General features: G+C 37.1%; 1 protein-coding gene across 9 annotated transcripts in view; it reads right to left on the bottom strand.

Moving 5' to 3' along the window:
• Positions 1-16,038, bottom strand: part of CCDC178 (coiled-coil domain containing 178) — a 604,881-nt gene that overhangs the window by 367,987 nt on the left and 220,856 nt on the right. For 8 of the 9 annotated variants that reach the window (XR_011379371.1, XR_011379370.1, XM_051851309.2 and 5 more), the window contains exons 15-18: positions 12,264-12,326; positions 11,051-11,212; positions 8,340-8,453; positions 271-416 (exon numbers count right to left, since the gene is read on the bottom strand). Coding sequence is in view for 6 of the 9 variants with exons in the window: in XM_051851309.2 (XP_051707269.2) it covers positions 271-416; positions 8,340-8,453; positions 11,051-11,212; positions 12,264-12,326 (485 nt within the window). In the remaining 3 variants the exon portion in view is untranslated. Of the gene's footprint in view, positions 1-270; positions 417-6,417; positions 6,510-8,339; positions 8,454-11,050; positions 11,213-12,263; positions 12,327-16,038 lie in introns of all 9 variants that reach the window. The other variant, XR_011379372.1, reaches the window with a different exon arrangement.

The following is a 16,038-nucleotide window of genomic DNA, read 5'->3' as shown; positions in this document are numbered from 1 at the left end:
AGAATACTATTAATATCATTGAAGAATAAAACTTAGAAAAGGAGAAACATCACTAGTTATCCCAATATCCATAAATTCAAGGTAGCAATGAAGAACGAAAGTAATTTATGGTTATGCATTTATAAACTAAAATTATTGAACATCAAAAGCATATTAAATGATGGAAACCAATCCACTTAAAGAATAAACATAATGAGATAGGAAACTTGACATTCTTTTTTTATTAAAAATATATTAAATATACAATTTTGAGGAAATCTAAACACTTACTTTAAATTGTCTAGCATCTGTTCAAAACATTTCCTTTCCTCTTCTTTTCTTTCTAATTCCTGAATCAGTTCATCTATCTTTGCATGATAAATAATGGTTTTACTTTTAGTTTCCTCCAATTCTTTAAAAATTGTTGAACATTTATTCTGAAAAAAAGCATGTTTAATTTTTAATACTGCATTTTTGTACCCTTGCAATTTGGCGACACAATTATTTTTGCTGAATAAACAATCAATATAGATATTAATTTATGTTTATGTTCTCCACTGATAAATCTGATGAATATTCTTTAAAAATGGATTAAAACTACCCCCTCTTTTGCTCTCTCTCTCCCCCTACACAGACTTTCCTCCTGTCCCCCACAGCACAACACCCACCAGCACATCCACACCTCACATGCATGTTGCATCAAGAGGCAACCATGTGCTCACTGGTTTTCAAGCAAGTATCATGTACGCTGGCAGATGGCCAAGCATATACATTGGTCTAATCCTTCAGGAAAAGAAGCTGATATTTACCACCAGTGCAATTTTCTAAGGTAGGCCTATGCAGAAGATTTGATTTCATATTTGTTTTTGCAAGTCCCCTTTATGACTGTTGGTGTTCATTTTGACTAAATTCCTGACTGGCTGATTTTAAACACTGCTTCCTGCATGTGGCATTATTTCTAATTGCTGCTATTCTTCTGAGTCTACAGCTCTCTGCTTCTTTCTTTGCTTGGATTTTTCTCTATTCCCCATCCCCCCCCCCCCCATATATTTCCTACCTTTCTCTACACAGAGCTTTCAAGAATGGTTAATATTCTCTACAAAAAGTTGCTGTTTGGCTAAGATGCTGAATATCAGGTACTGTATTAAAACTTTATAAAGTGTTGTTATAAAGTGGTGTTTTAAAACACTTCCTTGTTTTTCTGGAAATTCTGGGACTTTTCTGCTAATAAACGAGTGGGTATTTCTTTCTTATACTAGAGCAGAGGAAAGATTGCTAATGAGGACTCTTTGATGGGACTACTGGAATGTTCTATCATCCCTGAGGAAAACAAAGTCAACCAAAAGAAAGATAGTGGAGAGGAATTAGTATCGATTAAAGTACATAGGAATCAAGGTACAGACAACTCTGGCTACAGCATGTTGTCTATTTCAGGTCAGATTCCATCATTCATTTTTTAGTCTTTAATATTTTCAGGGGGAACTGAGAAGATATGAGAAGCATCAATGTCAATCACTTAGGACATACAGCCAGTTCAGCCATGCTGATGGTGACATCTGAGGACTCTATAATCAAAGGATGAAAGAGGAAGGAAACGTTCTGAAGACAGCGTTGGAAAGCAAAATTTGTATGTGGGCACTTTAGATTGTAAGGGCACCATCAGTGAGGCTTTGTACAGTGGGCAGCCTGTCCCTTTCCGTGACACCTAAAATCTTAGAGATGTCCCCATAGTGGGCTGGGTCTGGAGAAAGAAAAACTTATAGATGCCATGGATCACTGAAGAGTACAAATCTGCATATCTCAAATGACAGAAGACACTTGGATACCACAGGAACTATTCATAAGCCTTTTTTTGGTTCTCTTTTCCCCTTTCTCATTTTCTTTCTTTACTTTTCTTTCTTCCTTCCTTCTTTTCTTCCTTCTTTCTTTCCCTTTATTTCTTAATTTCTTTCCCTTTTTCATGCCTTGTAGTTATTGGAAATGGGAGTGTTTTCTTTTTCAATATTTTTTATTGGTTTGAAAGAGGGGGTGGGAGAGGGGAGAGAGGGAGAGTGAGCAAGAGAAAGAGAGAGAGAGAGAGAGAGAGACACCTTTCCATCTACTGGTGCCAGGCCTAAACCAATAGCCCAGGACTCTGGGTTGGTTTCTGACATGGACTGCAGGGACTCAATTACTTGCACCATCACCTGCTTCTTCCAAGGCTGTATTTTAACAGGAAATACCTACACCACCATGTTTATAGCAGCACTATTCACAATGGTAAAAATTTGGAATGAACCAAGATGTCCATCATTTAATGAATGAATAAAGAAAATGTAGTATGTATTGATACAGATATACACATACAATGGAATATTATTCAGCTATAAAAAAGAATGACATTCTACCATTTGCAGCAAATCAGACACAACAAAAGGACATCAAATTTAGTGAAAAAGCTGGATCCCAAAAAGACAAACACTGCATCTTCTCCCTAATATGTGGGACCTAAAATTTAAAAAAAGAGAAATGTCTGTGTGTATCAATGTTGCTGCAAATATAGTTTTGTAAACTTTTCTTTATACCTTTCTCAAACCAATGGTTAAGAATGTTATACTTCTGTAGTTTTAAAGATCTGTGATTACTTTAAAGTTTACTGTACAAGGATGAAATGGTCATTTTTCCATTCAGTTATTGTTTATAACTGTTGTCTGAATTCCCACTAAACCAGTGTCTTTTTTCTTTATACTAGTTAAACTTATTTAGTGAAGTACTAAGCCTTTTTTACAGTAATATAAATTTAAAATACATTTTCTCAAAAACTGAAAAATATGAGAAAAAGGGAGAAGAAAAGAAGGTGGCAAGTGATGAGCAGGAGGGAGGAAGTGACAGAGTAAGAGAATATAATTATGTTCTCAGAATTGTACCTCTGAATCTCTTAAAAACTAATTAACTTTTTTTAAAAAAAATGTAACAGCAACACAACTACTGTTAATGAAAACACTTCATTTAACATTTGCAGTGCCAATTATTCTAGGCTTTTCATGTATATTATCTCTATTTTCTGTAACCTCATGGCAAGGCAAGCTCTGAAGCTCCATTTAGTCCCTTGGTGGTTCTCCTTCTTAGACATCATCTCCTCCATCAGTTTTTCTCTATTCCTTCGTTTCAGCAAGCTTCCTCCTTCATAATCCTCTCCTATAAAACTACCCTGCCATTGTGGCCATTGTAGCTATGGAATCAACCCACAAGTCCATCATCTTATGACTGGAAAATACTATTCAGTCAAAAAAAGAATGAAATCCTGTCTTTTGCAACAAAATAGATGCAACTGGAGATCATTATGTCTGGTGAAATAAGCCAGACCCCAAAAGACAAATTTTATGTGTTTTCTTTGATTTGTGGTAGCTAATATATAGAGTATAAAAAAACTAAAACCAAATATATAAGTGAAAATGACATCTTGTGATTTGATTATCATTTATAGCCCTTGCCTACATTCCTGCAGAACAGTGGTTTCTCTGATTATTATTTTGGAACACTATATGTAGTTGAGCATTAAGCTTGTGATTGTAAAGTAAATTGAAAGTATGTTATTACAAAAATTAAAAGAAAAGAAAGGGGGTCAGTTCTGTGGCGTAGCAGATAAAGCCGCTGCCTGCAGTGCTGGTATCCCATATGGGCACCAGTTCGAGTTCTGGCTGATTCACTTCCGATCCAACTCTCTGCTGTGGCGTGGGAAAGCAGTAGAAGATGGTCCAAGTTCTTGGGTCCCTGGTCCCACATTGGAAGACCTGGAGGACGCTCCTGGCTCCTGGCTTCGAATTGCCACAGCTCCAGCCATTGCAGCCATTTAAGTAGGAACCAGCAGATGGAAGACCTCTCTCTCTCTCTGCCTTTCCTTCTCTCTCTCTTTCTGTGTATAACTGTGACTTTCAAATAAATAAATAAACCTTCAAAAGAAAAAAGGGAAGGAAGCAGGAAGGAGATAGGGAGGTAGATTGGAAAGTATCATTATATTAGAGTTGTATCTATGAAATACATGAACTCTGTTCTCTTTATGTAATAAAATTAAAAACAAATTGATATACAAAATAACAATATTTAATCCACTACTATATATAATATTAAGGTATTATCTTTGCCTATTTAATAAGTTCTGTTTTATAATTTATTATTATTGGTCATTTTAAGTGAATATTTGTATTTTAATTCTTAAGCAGAAGCAAATTAAAGAAGGTAATGTGATTATTCTTTCTTTTAAAAGAATTATTTATTTGAAAAACAGAATCACAGAGGGGGAGAGACAGAAAAAGATCTTTCACCTGCTGGTCCATTTATCAAGTGATCACAATGTCTGGGGCTAGGCCAGGCCAAAGCCTTGAGCCTGAAAGTTTATCAGGGTTCCTCACATGGATAGCAGGAGCCAAGCACTTGGGCATCTTCTGTTGCCTTCCCAGGTGCACTATCAGCAGGGAGCTAGATCAATAGTGGAGCAAATGGGACTTGATCCAGCACTGATACAGGATGCTGGCATCACAGGTTACAGCTTAAGCTCTTGTGCCACAACCCTGGTCCACAAAATGTGATTTTAAAAATATTTTCAGGAGTATACATATAATTTTGCAGCATTTTTTGTCATTGATTTATTGTTTTACTTCATTCCAGACAGTAAAAGTAACATGGATGACTTTTCCAGTACAATAGAGTGTTAAGAACATTAATTTTTAGTACTAGACTGTCTGGGTCAGAATCCCAGCTTCACCACTAATGAGTTGTCTGAACACATACAAATTACTTAACAAATAAGACATCAGATCTCTCCACTGCAGGATGAAGATAATAGCACCTTCTTCACAAGTTTATCAGGAAGATGAAATGAATTACTACGTCTGAGTATTTAGAACAATGCCTGAGACACAGGAAACATGTAACAAATATTTATTAGGGTGTTATTATCTTCCCAGGTAAATTACTATATTTCTTTTGTGGTTCATTATAGCACAAAGATTTTAGAAATGATGTGATGACATCTGTCTCTCATGACCCATATGCTATCCATCAGCAAAACCTATGGGAACCACCTTTAAAATACATTCAGAACATAGAAAGATGGGGATAATGTGAACTCCCCTCTATATAATCATACCCAATAATATTCTAACAATGTCAATGTTAGATGGGAGTATTTTCATGGGAGAGGTATTTCTAGGATGCAAAAAAAAAAAAATTCTCTGAAGCCCTTTAAGAAACAGCTATTTGTTTATGCTGCCTACAAACCAACTTGAGGGGTAACCTTAGATGTTAGATATGAACAATGACTTTAGTCTGTAGATGAATCTCATCTGCAGAAACACGGTACTATCTAATGCACCACAGATCCCAATCTCCTAACCGGGATAGGAGAGCAGTCGTAGATGCTTCAACGTAATCATTACTGTAAAAGTTCTGTATTTGAATTATGTTTTATGACTCATAATAACACTGAAATGAAAGTTATATCCATTTTATAATTGAAAATCTGTAATTCAGAGAGGTTAAATAGCTAGCCCAAAATGATGCAACCAGGAAGTGGTGAAAACAGGTTGGGGACTAGATATATCTGACATCAAAGCCTTGGCTGTTTACTCTATAACTGTCAAATGACCTTTGTCACTATACTGCAGGAATTCACATGAGATATATGTAGCAGGAAAAGGTATATGTGAATTTTTAAATTGGATAGAAGGAATCTATTGCTGCTCCATAAATTAATTAACCTCTTTAAACCTTGGATTTAAGATTCTATAAATGGGATAGTAGGTACTTCATGGGCTGCTGTGGAAAGTCAATTAATTAATCTGAGCCACATGTTGATTCTTATCAGTACATTGAAATTAGCATCAATAAATGACATTTATAGTGGTAAAGATGATAAGAGGTGACTGACCAGGCAGACTTCCACTGATAGCATTGACTAAATATAATGCCCATGATGGGAAAATGATTTTCTTTTCTGCTCTGAACTGGCCCAGTCATTTTTCACCACTGGAATAAATCATGTCATCCATTTATGGCTACTAATTCCTGGATCCCAGCATGCATTATTTCTTTAAAGTGCTACCACAAAAGATCCTTTAATGTGCTCATACTTAAGCCTTTGTTTGTCCTTCAGCATAATTTCCTAAACCTTGGGTACCAGACTGGCACAGAACTGATTCTCATTATGGAATCTGCACCAAAGACGGTCTGTGGCAACCCTGGTACTAAGTCAAGTTAACTGTTTCTGAAGGCATGAAATCTACTCCTTATACACAACCCTATATACTCTGAGTCATCTTCCTCCAAGACACTTCTCTCCCTGGAGATAGAGGGAACATACTGCCTCACATACAGTAGGTACTAAGTTTAGGTACAATAAAGTAAAAGCATTGAAGCTGGAATGCTCTCAGCCTTCTGTTGGCTAAAAAGGATGCTGACTCTGCCAGTTTGGTTCCAGCGCCATCTTCTTTGGAAGAAGTGAATTTTGTCTTTGTTGGACTGGTGTTTCGGAAAGTGCATTTGCTACACAGCTGGAAAAAAAAAAAAGGGTAAGAGATAGAAGAGCCTGAGCCAAATAGCAAAAATGACCTGAGGATATTGAAGGGAGGCACTTCATGCCTTCCGTGCATATAATACATGAGAACTCAAAAAAAAAAAAAAAAAAAAAGGAAAAAGGAAAAAGATACCTGTGGGAAGTGGTGCTTAGCGGGGAGTGAAATATACCACTCAAATCACAGTGTTCTTTATGGAAAAGAAATAAAAGAAGAAATATTTTTTGAAAAGTTTGGCTTAGAACCACAATTTTATTGAGATTTCACGCATGTGAGCTGTGGCTGGAATACACATCTTATAATTTAGAAACCTGAAGCTTCACACCATCTACACACACACAGACACACACACGCACACACACAGCGAGATTATTCTCCCTAGCAAAATAGAGTATAATTTCATCACATAGTCAGTGCTTTATTTTAACTGACAAACTAAAGGCTTTGCCTACAAGGCCAGTAGTAAGACAAATGGAAAAAATAAACTTATTTCATTTGCTAAGTGAAGATAATTTCTGAGAACAAAATCTGACAGGAGTTGGTTTAAAATGTAATTAGTTATGAACATTTTTCAAATTAAATTGTTGTATTTTTAATATTAACATATATAGCTATTATATAATATAATATTATGTTGAAATAACTGTTACATGAATGATTTGAAGTACTACATCTGAAAACAAAATTCTTGCTTGTTTACAAGCACATTTATGTTAAATGTGATATTTTGTATTTTCAAAATGTCAGGCTGGTGATTTGGAGTTAAAAGAGTAGACATAATTCCATCCACTAAGCAAAAGGATAATCATGCTACTACTATATTAAATTCAATTTCAACTTCTTTTTCTTCTTTCACTCCTTCCACCTTCCCTCCCTTCCTCATTTCCTTTCTTCCTATTTTAGATCACTCAAGCTGCTATAAGAAAATACCTTTGAATGAGTAACTTATAAACAGAAACTTGTTTCCTCCCCACCCCACCCCCCCAAAAGAAACCATTTTTTTTTAATGAGTACAAATTTCCTAAGTACAACTTTAGGAGTAAGTCTAAGCACAAGGCACCAACAGAGAGCACACTCCCAGGTTCAGAGATGGTGCCTTCTGGCTGTGCTCACAACATGGAAGGAGCAAGCAGGGGCCATGGGGTCTCTTTCACTGGGGCACTAGTGCCATACTTGAGGGCCTCACGGAGGTCTCACTTAGGAAAAATCTTGCATTGGAAATGATGTTTCCATATAGAAATTATGGAGGAACACAAAAACTCAGACCATAGCAATTCCATGTTTTCTTCCTTTCCTTCCCTAGACCTTCTGTGTTCCATCCCCCTCCTTTTTTAAAGACACCATTTGAGATGCCCTCTTCCCATACCAGAGTGCCTGGTTCAAGGTCTGGCTCTACTTCTAATTCCAGCTTCTGTTAACACACACCTTGGGAGGCAACAGATACTGGCTCAAGTACTTGGGTCTCAGTTACCCAGATGAGAAACACAGATTGGGTTCCAGGCTGCTAGCTTCCATCTGGTCCATCCCCAGCTACTGGAGGCATCTGGGTAGTGAACCAGCAGATGGGAGTTCCATCTCCCATTTTCTTTCTCTTTCTTTCAAATAAAATGAAAATAAACAAATAAAAATTCAAGAAGAAAAAACTAAATGAAGATATAAAGACTACATACATCAGAGTGTACGATGTGCATAGTCAGAAACAGTACAACCAATTAGAAACAAGAGGCATCATATCAAATTAAGCTTGCTTAGTTTTCATATTCATAAAAATTATACATTCAAAATGATTTTTGAAAACAAATTTCTCACATCAGTTTCTGTCAGTGCTTCAAGAGTTCTTCTTCCCTTTCTCTTCAAATTTTTCTTTGTTTTTTCCACCTTTCTTCTAACATTTGCTTTCCTCTCAAGTATATCATTAAGTGTCTAAAAGACAATCAGATATTCAGTTGTGCACATTTACAATACTACTATACTGGCTTAGACCAAAAGTATCTAAGTAACTACTTTGTTTTGTTATGTTTTGTTTTTGTTTGTTTTTGTTTTTGTTTTTGTTTTTGACAGACATAGTTAGACAGTGAGAGAGACAGAGAAAGGTCTTCTCTCTATTGGTTCACCCCCCAAAATGGCTGCTACGGCTGGCGCGCTTTGCCGATCCAAAACCAGGAGCCAAGTGCTTCCTCCTGGTCTCCCATGCAGGTGCAGGCACCCAAGCACTTGGGCCATCCTCTACTGCCTTCCCGTAAGTGACTACTTTTAAAATACAGCATTTTCTTTCTTTTCTTTTCTTTTCTTTCTTTCTTTTTTTTTTTTGACTGGCAGAGTGGACAGTGAGAGAGAGAGAGACAGAGAGAAAGGTCTTCCTTTACCATTGGTTCACCCTCCAATGGCCACTGCAGCCAGCGTGCTATGGCTGGCACACCGCACTGATCCAAAGCCAGGAACCAGGTGCTTCTCCTGGTCTCCCATGTGGGTGCAGGGCCCAAGGACTTGCGTCATCCTCCACTGCCCTCTCTAGCCACAGCAGAGAACTGGACTGGAAGAGGGGCAACCGGGACAGAATCCGGAGCCCTGACTTGGACTAGAACCCGGTGTGCCAGTGCTGCAGGCGGAGGATTAGCCTAGTGAGCCGCAGCACCGGCCAAAATACAGCATTTTCAGAAAAACATATCATGATATCTAAAATCACAATATTCTATTTGCATTACATGAGAAAATCAAAATGCATTCAACTTTAGTAGAAAAAATTGATACGCTGTGGCGTAGCGGGTAAGGCTGCCACCTGCAGTGCCAGCATCCCATATGGGCTTCGGTTTGAGACACGGCTGCTCCACTTCTGATCCAGCTCTCTGCTGTGGCCTGGGAAAGCAGTGGAAGATGGCCCAAGTCCTTGGGCCCCTGTGCCCCCGTGGGAGACCTGGAAGAAGCTCCTGGCTCCTGGCTCCGGATCAGCGCAGCTCCGGCCTTTGCAGCCATTTGGGGACTGAACCAGTGGATGGAAGATTCTCTCTCTCTGCTTCTCCCTCTCTCTCTGTGTAGCTATGACTTTCATGTAAGGTGAATAAATCTTTTAAAAAAATTAAATTTTCATTATATCATTCTAAATATTTTCATTTCCAAATAAAAATTGTTAGTAATAATCATGTTAAAACTTATTTTTTCTTGGTGTTTATGTTAAATATCTAATTTCTTAACTATTTTTTTTATCCCTATACCCTACAGTGCTACTGCCATGTACAACCATAATCCTTTTTATCTTAGGCTGCTTGAGGACTCCCCTAACTTCTGACTGATCCTCTTGTGGGCAGAGTTTCTTTTGGCAAGTGTCTAACGGGGATATACTGCTGTGGCTATAGGTAATCAGTTTTATGATATTTTTAGCTATCTGACTAATTTCTTAACTATTAAAATATAATAAAACTGAAAATGATTACTGAACCACAAAAAGATACAAAATCATGGCTATCATAAAAGAAGGGAAAACAAAATCATTAGTCTTTTCTGGAATGCATTATCATTCTAACACAATTACACTAAGGCTTTTGAAGCAATTAATAAATTCCCTTTGATAATTTAATAGGGGGCCATTATTAAAACCATTTATCCCACTAGGTGTTGGCATAAGTTATATATATTCATTACATGAGCACAAAGACAGCATTTCAGACCCTAAATGAGGTAGTACTCAGAATCTGTTTTCATGTTTTATGACCTTGCAACCATTGCTCAACCTATGTGAAGTTCAGTTATCTCAAGTTTATGATACAAGGCAAATCCTTCCTGCCTAATTCATGGGGGGAGGCTTTAAAAAACAAAATAAGTATTTACAATGAGAATATTTTGCACATTTCAATTTCATAGTCAAAGGCACTTTGAAAATTATTAATGACCAAGATATCAATATCAACTTACATAGTAATTTTCAAAGAAAAATTGTCTTATAGTGAAAATGGCCCAAATAAATGTAATGCATGTGCTCCCTGCAGGGAAGGACAGGAATGTATAACTCTTACCACACCCTCAGGTTCTCCAAAAGACTAATGACAGGATGTTTACATATTTTTCTACTAAATTTTTCTTTGGGAAGGGCTAGTCATATCAGTTACTGCCATAAACTTGTAGATCTGAAAATATTTTTTACCCTAGCTGTCTTAAAATAACATGCATGTAAATTTTACCATGAAAATGTCAAGGTGCCTTATAAAAGAGTTCAAGAAAACACAAACTGTTAAGAAGTATCGAAGATTTTCAGATAAATTGACCATAGGGACAAACCACACCACTTATCCATTTGAAAGCTGCTTTTCCCAAGAGAACTCTTAAGACAGAGCATGGGGTCCTAGATATTAAGTGTGGCTATACAGTTTCACTAAAGATCAGTGGTGTGGTCCTGAAACGCTCATAGTTTACTTTGTTTGCCTATGCTTTTCCTATGTAAAATGGTAATTATCCAAAGAATAATATAAACTCACATACACGATTTACCAGCCTTAATATTCCTTCAAATTCTCATAAACGCTCACATTAGATTGATCTTTGTGGAGATTTCTGATTCTTACAGCATCCTCTTCCAGTTTCAACAGAGGTGCCTCCATGCCTGCCATGGTTAGGTTATATATTGCTTTCCTTTGCTGAAGATCTTGCCTCTCAAATATCTGAGATTCTTGAATGGAAAACAGTCGTCTCTGCCACCAAAAGATTTTTAAGTAATTCATTGTTATTAATTACTGAAGCATTTATTAACATTGGTTAATAACATAACATTTTGTTATTTAAAAATAAAATACGTGCTGCCACAGAAAGCAGTGAGTTCAAATACAGCATATTTAAAGAGCAATGGTTCTCAGTATAAGAAATGAGAGAAAAAATTAATAGGCAACAAAAATAAAACATGCTCAAGTATAGATGGACGATAAGTCAGAGAACATAACCCTAACAACATATAATGGAATATATGCAATTCCTACAACCTAAGGCAAAATACAACCAATGAGTAGGAAGTTGATAATAAAATATTAGACAGAAAGGATTGACAAGACTGTGAAGTTGTTATACAAAGATATACAGATATATAATAGAAAAATCACAAAATTTGTGTTTGTTTCAAAGAGAACCAAAGTTCAAGATAATCTGAAATAACTCTTTTGGATTGTTTTGCATCTTGATTTCATTTTTCTTACAAAAATAATTTCAAATACGTGTGTCTTTCCTAAAGAGGAAGCATTCCAGAAACATGTCACAAATTAAACAAAAAAAAATGTAGTTCCAAAGAATATGCAAATAGTGAATAAATATTTAAAATTTCAAGTTGATTTTGCTAGTTATATGCTTTAGATTCAAAAATCTTTATATAGAAACATCACAGCATATTTCTCTTTCAGGGTTAAATAAAGGAATTCAAGGGAAAGACACTAAATGTAAAGAAAACATAACATCATCACAAAAGCAAACCAAAGAGTTCAACACTTAGGAATAAGATCCCACTGCCCTTTCACTAGACTGGCAGAAATTCCCATTAAGCCACACAATGAGATATGTGTATAGGAGGTCAGTTTCTTTATGCATGAGCAGACGCAGCTAGTTGTACACAGAGGGCAACTGTCATCAGCTAAAGAACGAAAACTGCTGGCTTGCAAACCAAGTAGTGACAAGATGCCTCATTACAGGCAAATTTAAAATGCTAAGCAAAATACAAATTAAAGGGAGAATAAAATATTAAAACCAAATTAGTATTACCTGAATTATCATTCCAGCAGACACCTGAGCTCGAATGAGCCTTTTCAAGAATTCTTCTCTACCCTGTATGTTATCAAATTTTTAAAAATGAGAGTTTTATTCACAGAAAAATCAATAAACACATTTTTAAGGTTTCTAACACAAGACACATTTTACTTATGTTGCAAAAAAGAGTAAAATATTCAGTATAGTTTGTGTATTATGGAGTTTGAGAACACACTCATACACACACACACACACACAAATTGGTATTAGCTGAGGCAAAGTAATAGCTATACAACATCAGGACACAGACTACAAAATTGAGTTACATTTAATGGATACCTTAGTCCAGAACTTAGAAAAGCAATGAAATCCTAAAGTGAAAGCTAGACAGTTATCAGTTCCTCTTTTATTAAAAAATAAATAAATAAATACTGTCATGGGGTAGGCACTGTGGTGAAGTGGGTAAAGCTGCTGCCTGCAGTGCCCATATAGGCACTGGTTCCAGTCATGGCAGCTCCACTTCTGTTCCAGCTCTCTGCTAATGTGCCTGGGAAAGCAGTGAAAAACGGCCCAAGTGCTTGGGCCCCTGCACCCATGTGAGAGACCCAGAAGAAGCTCCTGGGACCTGGCTTCAGCCTGGTTCAGCCTCAGCCATTGTGGCCATTTGGGGAGTGAACCAGCAGATTGAAGACCTGCCTCTGCTCTCCCCTCTCCCCTCTCCCCTCTCCCCTCTCCCCTCTCCCCTCTCCCTCTCTCTGCTTCTGCCTCTCTATAATTGTGCCTTTTGAATAAATAAATATTTAAAAATATACTACAGTGCCACTTTAATATTTAATATTACTTTCTAAAATCAGCACATTCAAATTCAAAAATAAGATAGATGCAATTCAAGTGTGAAGTCTGAAAAATATTATCAGCATCTCCGTTTGGTTAGAAGTTTCTTTTTTTGTTGTTTTTTCTTTCTCTTTTCAATCATTCCTTGAAAGTTATTGTTTAACAAAATCATTGGGGAAAAGTCTTTGAAATCTGGATAAATTATCTAAAATTATTTAGAGTCTTATAAATTATTACACATAATAAGAATCGGAAGAGTTTATAAAATTCCTTCTGTTTTAAAATTCCACATTGGAGCTCCTTGAGAGAAGAGGTAGCTTAGATTTTAAGCAGTCCTCCAGATGCCAGAGATTTATAGCTTTGTATAGAGCAACAGTGCAAGGTCAGAAGTGTTTCTAGTATCCTCCACCTCCTTACTGACATTGCTCAGGGTCTATAGAGACAGGAAAAAGAAACCACCTTGTTTTTTGTCTCTTTCAATCCAACCTCTGCTCCATGTAACAACCCATGAAAATCATGCTCTCCTAAAATAAAAGAATAATTCCAAAGAAGGAAACACAGATGAAAAGTGATAAAGCATTATGTTTAATATGTCATTCTTACTAGGTATATGCCTAACAACTAACCAATTTATACAATTCTATATTTTGATTTTCAACAGAAATTATCAGCCTCTTCTGACATAACAACTTTGGGGCAGTTTTATCAATGTGTTCAATATTTAACAGAAAAGGACCAAAATTTATATGTTGTCTATAGTCTGGAGAAAACTATGTGATTTCCAAAACAGAATGCTACTTTAGACCTTTGTCTAAGACTAATTAAAAGTGTGTGTGTATGTGTGTGTGTGTGTGTGTGTGTGTGTGTGTTGGGGAGATTAATTGGTGAACAAGTCAAAGCTGAAGAGGTAAACAACTATCAGATTATGCAGACTCTTTAAGGCACATTAAGAAAATTAATGAACAATGTTAAGCAAAGTGTGTACTTTAGAAAGATCACTCTGGCTGCATGACGGATTGATTAGTTTGTGTTTCCTTAAAATTCATTCATTCATTGAAGTTTTTTCTTTAATCATCAACTAGTAAGAGAGCAGCCCACTGTTTAAATGAATGTAAGGCTCTTAACTTAGATAAATGAATATTGTACAAAAAGAATTTATGGATATAAAGTTACAAAAACTCTGTAGGTCAGAATTATATGAGAAGTAATTTTAAAATAAACAGGACCTCTGAAACTGCAAGTGTAAAACAATTGCACTTCTTTCAAAAAGAAGTGGAATAATCTATATTTTAAAACCCATGTAACTCTACAAAATCAACTCAACCTGACACCAATGGACAAATCTGCACTCCCTATGGAGAAATATTTAAAACTTCTCTAAAAAATCATTTCTATTTATTTATTTATTTTGAAATGCAGACAGAGCAACTTCCATCTATTGGTTCATTTCTCAATACCTGGGGCGGGCTGAAGCTAGGAACTCAAGTAGGTCTACCAGAGTGCGGCATGGTTCTAACCACTTGAACCATCACCTGCTGGCCTCTAGGGTATACATTACCAGAAAGCTGGAATCAGGAATAGAGCCGGAACTTGAACAAAGCACTCCAGTATATACATAGATAGATACAGACACAGATACATAGATATAGATATAGATATAGATATATAGATATAGATATAGATATAGATATATAGATATACACACACACAAACACATCCCACATGGCATCCTAACAGCTACACCAAATGCCCACTCTAGTTTGAAATTTCTGTCTAGCACCTCAGACATTTGCCAAGCCCTGTCTCCTGCAATATCCCAAAATCCCTGTAGGATTCAGGCACCAAAGTCAAATGCAGGGTCGCAAGAATAGGAGGTACCTAGTGCTGTTTAGGCTGCCACTTTCACATTTGGACAAGACACAAGGTCGTGAGCATGTTTTTAGCTGGATGCTCTGAGTTGAGGCCTTCTCTGATGCTATCCTCTTAACTGAAAATATGATTTCCCTACCAGGGCCCTGGCAGAACACCCAGAAGATGGGAAGTTCCCAAGAGAACCAGCGACTTTCTTTCTAAAACCCTCACAGCACCCTGGAGTATACCAAAGACTGATGGAGGTGAGCTCTGGTGGTCAGAGGTCTCAGGCCCCAGGGTGTAACACCTAAGTGAGGGCACTTATCTTCGCATCCCATTGTCATTGGTGGTGTCCCTGTGCAGCTTACTCTGGAGTTTGTTGGGCCAACTATTTTTGCTGGGAGGGGAACCAGGCAGCACTGGGCAGAGAGATAGGCTGAGCTGATATGGGACCAACAACCTTGGGTCAACCCCACTGTGAGCCACAAGGTTGAAAACAAGCCTTCAGATCTGCTCCAAGCTGGACTAGGATGGCAAGGCACCCTTCCCATATCCACCAGTTTTTGCATATGAGCTGTCCCTGGAAGGGGAATGACCTTAAGCAAAGTGTTTTAAGTGACTGCTAAAAGGGGACTGAGCAGCTAAATCCACCCAACAATATAAGTACCATGAGTTCACTCCATTATAAAACTACAAAGTGAAGTCCTACTAACAATGATGGATTAAATAAATTTCATGCCCGCTGTGCAGCATCATCTTGTTCCACCTTCACAATGTTCCCTTGGTCCTTCAGGAAAATGGAAATGACAGATGACAAAAATTAACTGAACAATCAAAACTGGTATGTGATGGAACCAGGACTTTATCTTATTGATTTAGCATCTCAGTGATACCTAAGACACTTAGGACTTTCAAAATTATGGGGATATTTTGTGTAGAACCTCATGATATCCATGAGCCCCTCTCCTTGCTATGAGGCTTTCCAGGCAACTGGTACACCACCTTCAGTTCTGTGGCTCAGACACCTGTACCAGACATGGGCCTGGAGCTGACACTTGGGATGAGAGAGGTGCCAACCTGCTAGAACTGAGAGAGTTGGCTCTGA

This window comes from Oryctolagus cuniculus, chromosome 10 (assembly GCF_964237555.1).
Source record: "Oryctolagus cuniculus chromosome 10, mOryCun1.1, whole genome shotgun sequence".
NCBI classification, from domain to species: domain Eukaryota; kingdom Metazoa; phylum Chordata; class Mammalia; order Lagomorpha; family Leporidae; genus Oryctolagus; species Oryctolagus cuniculus.
Note: the sequence above shows the minus strand (reverse complement) of the source record. Positions and strands in the feature narration are given on the sequence as shown.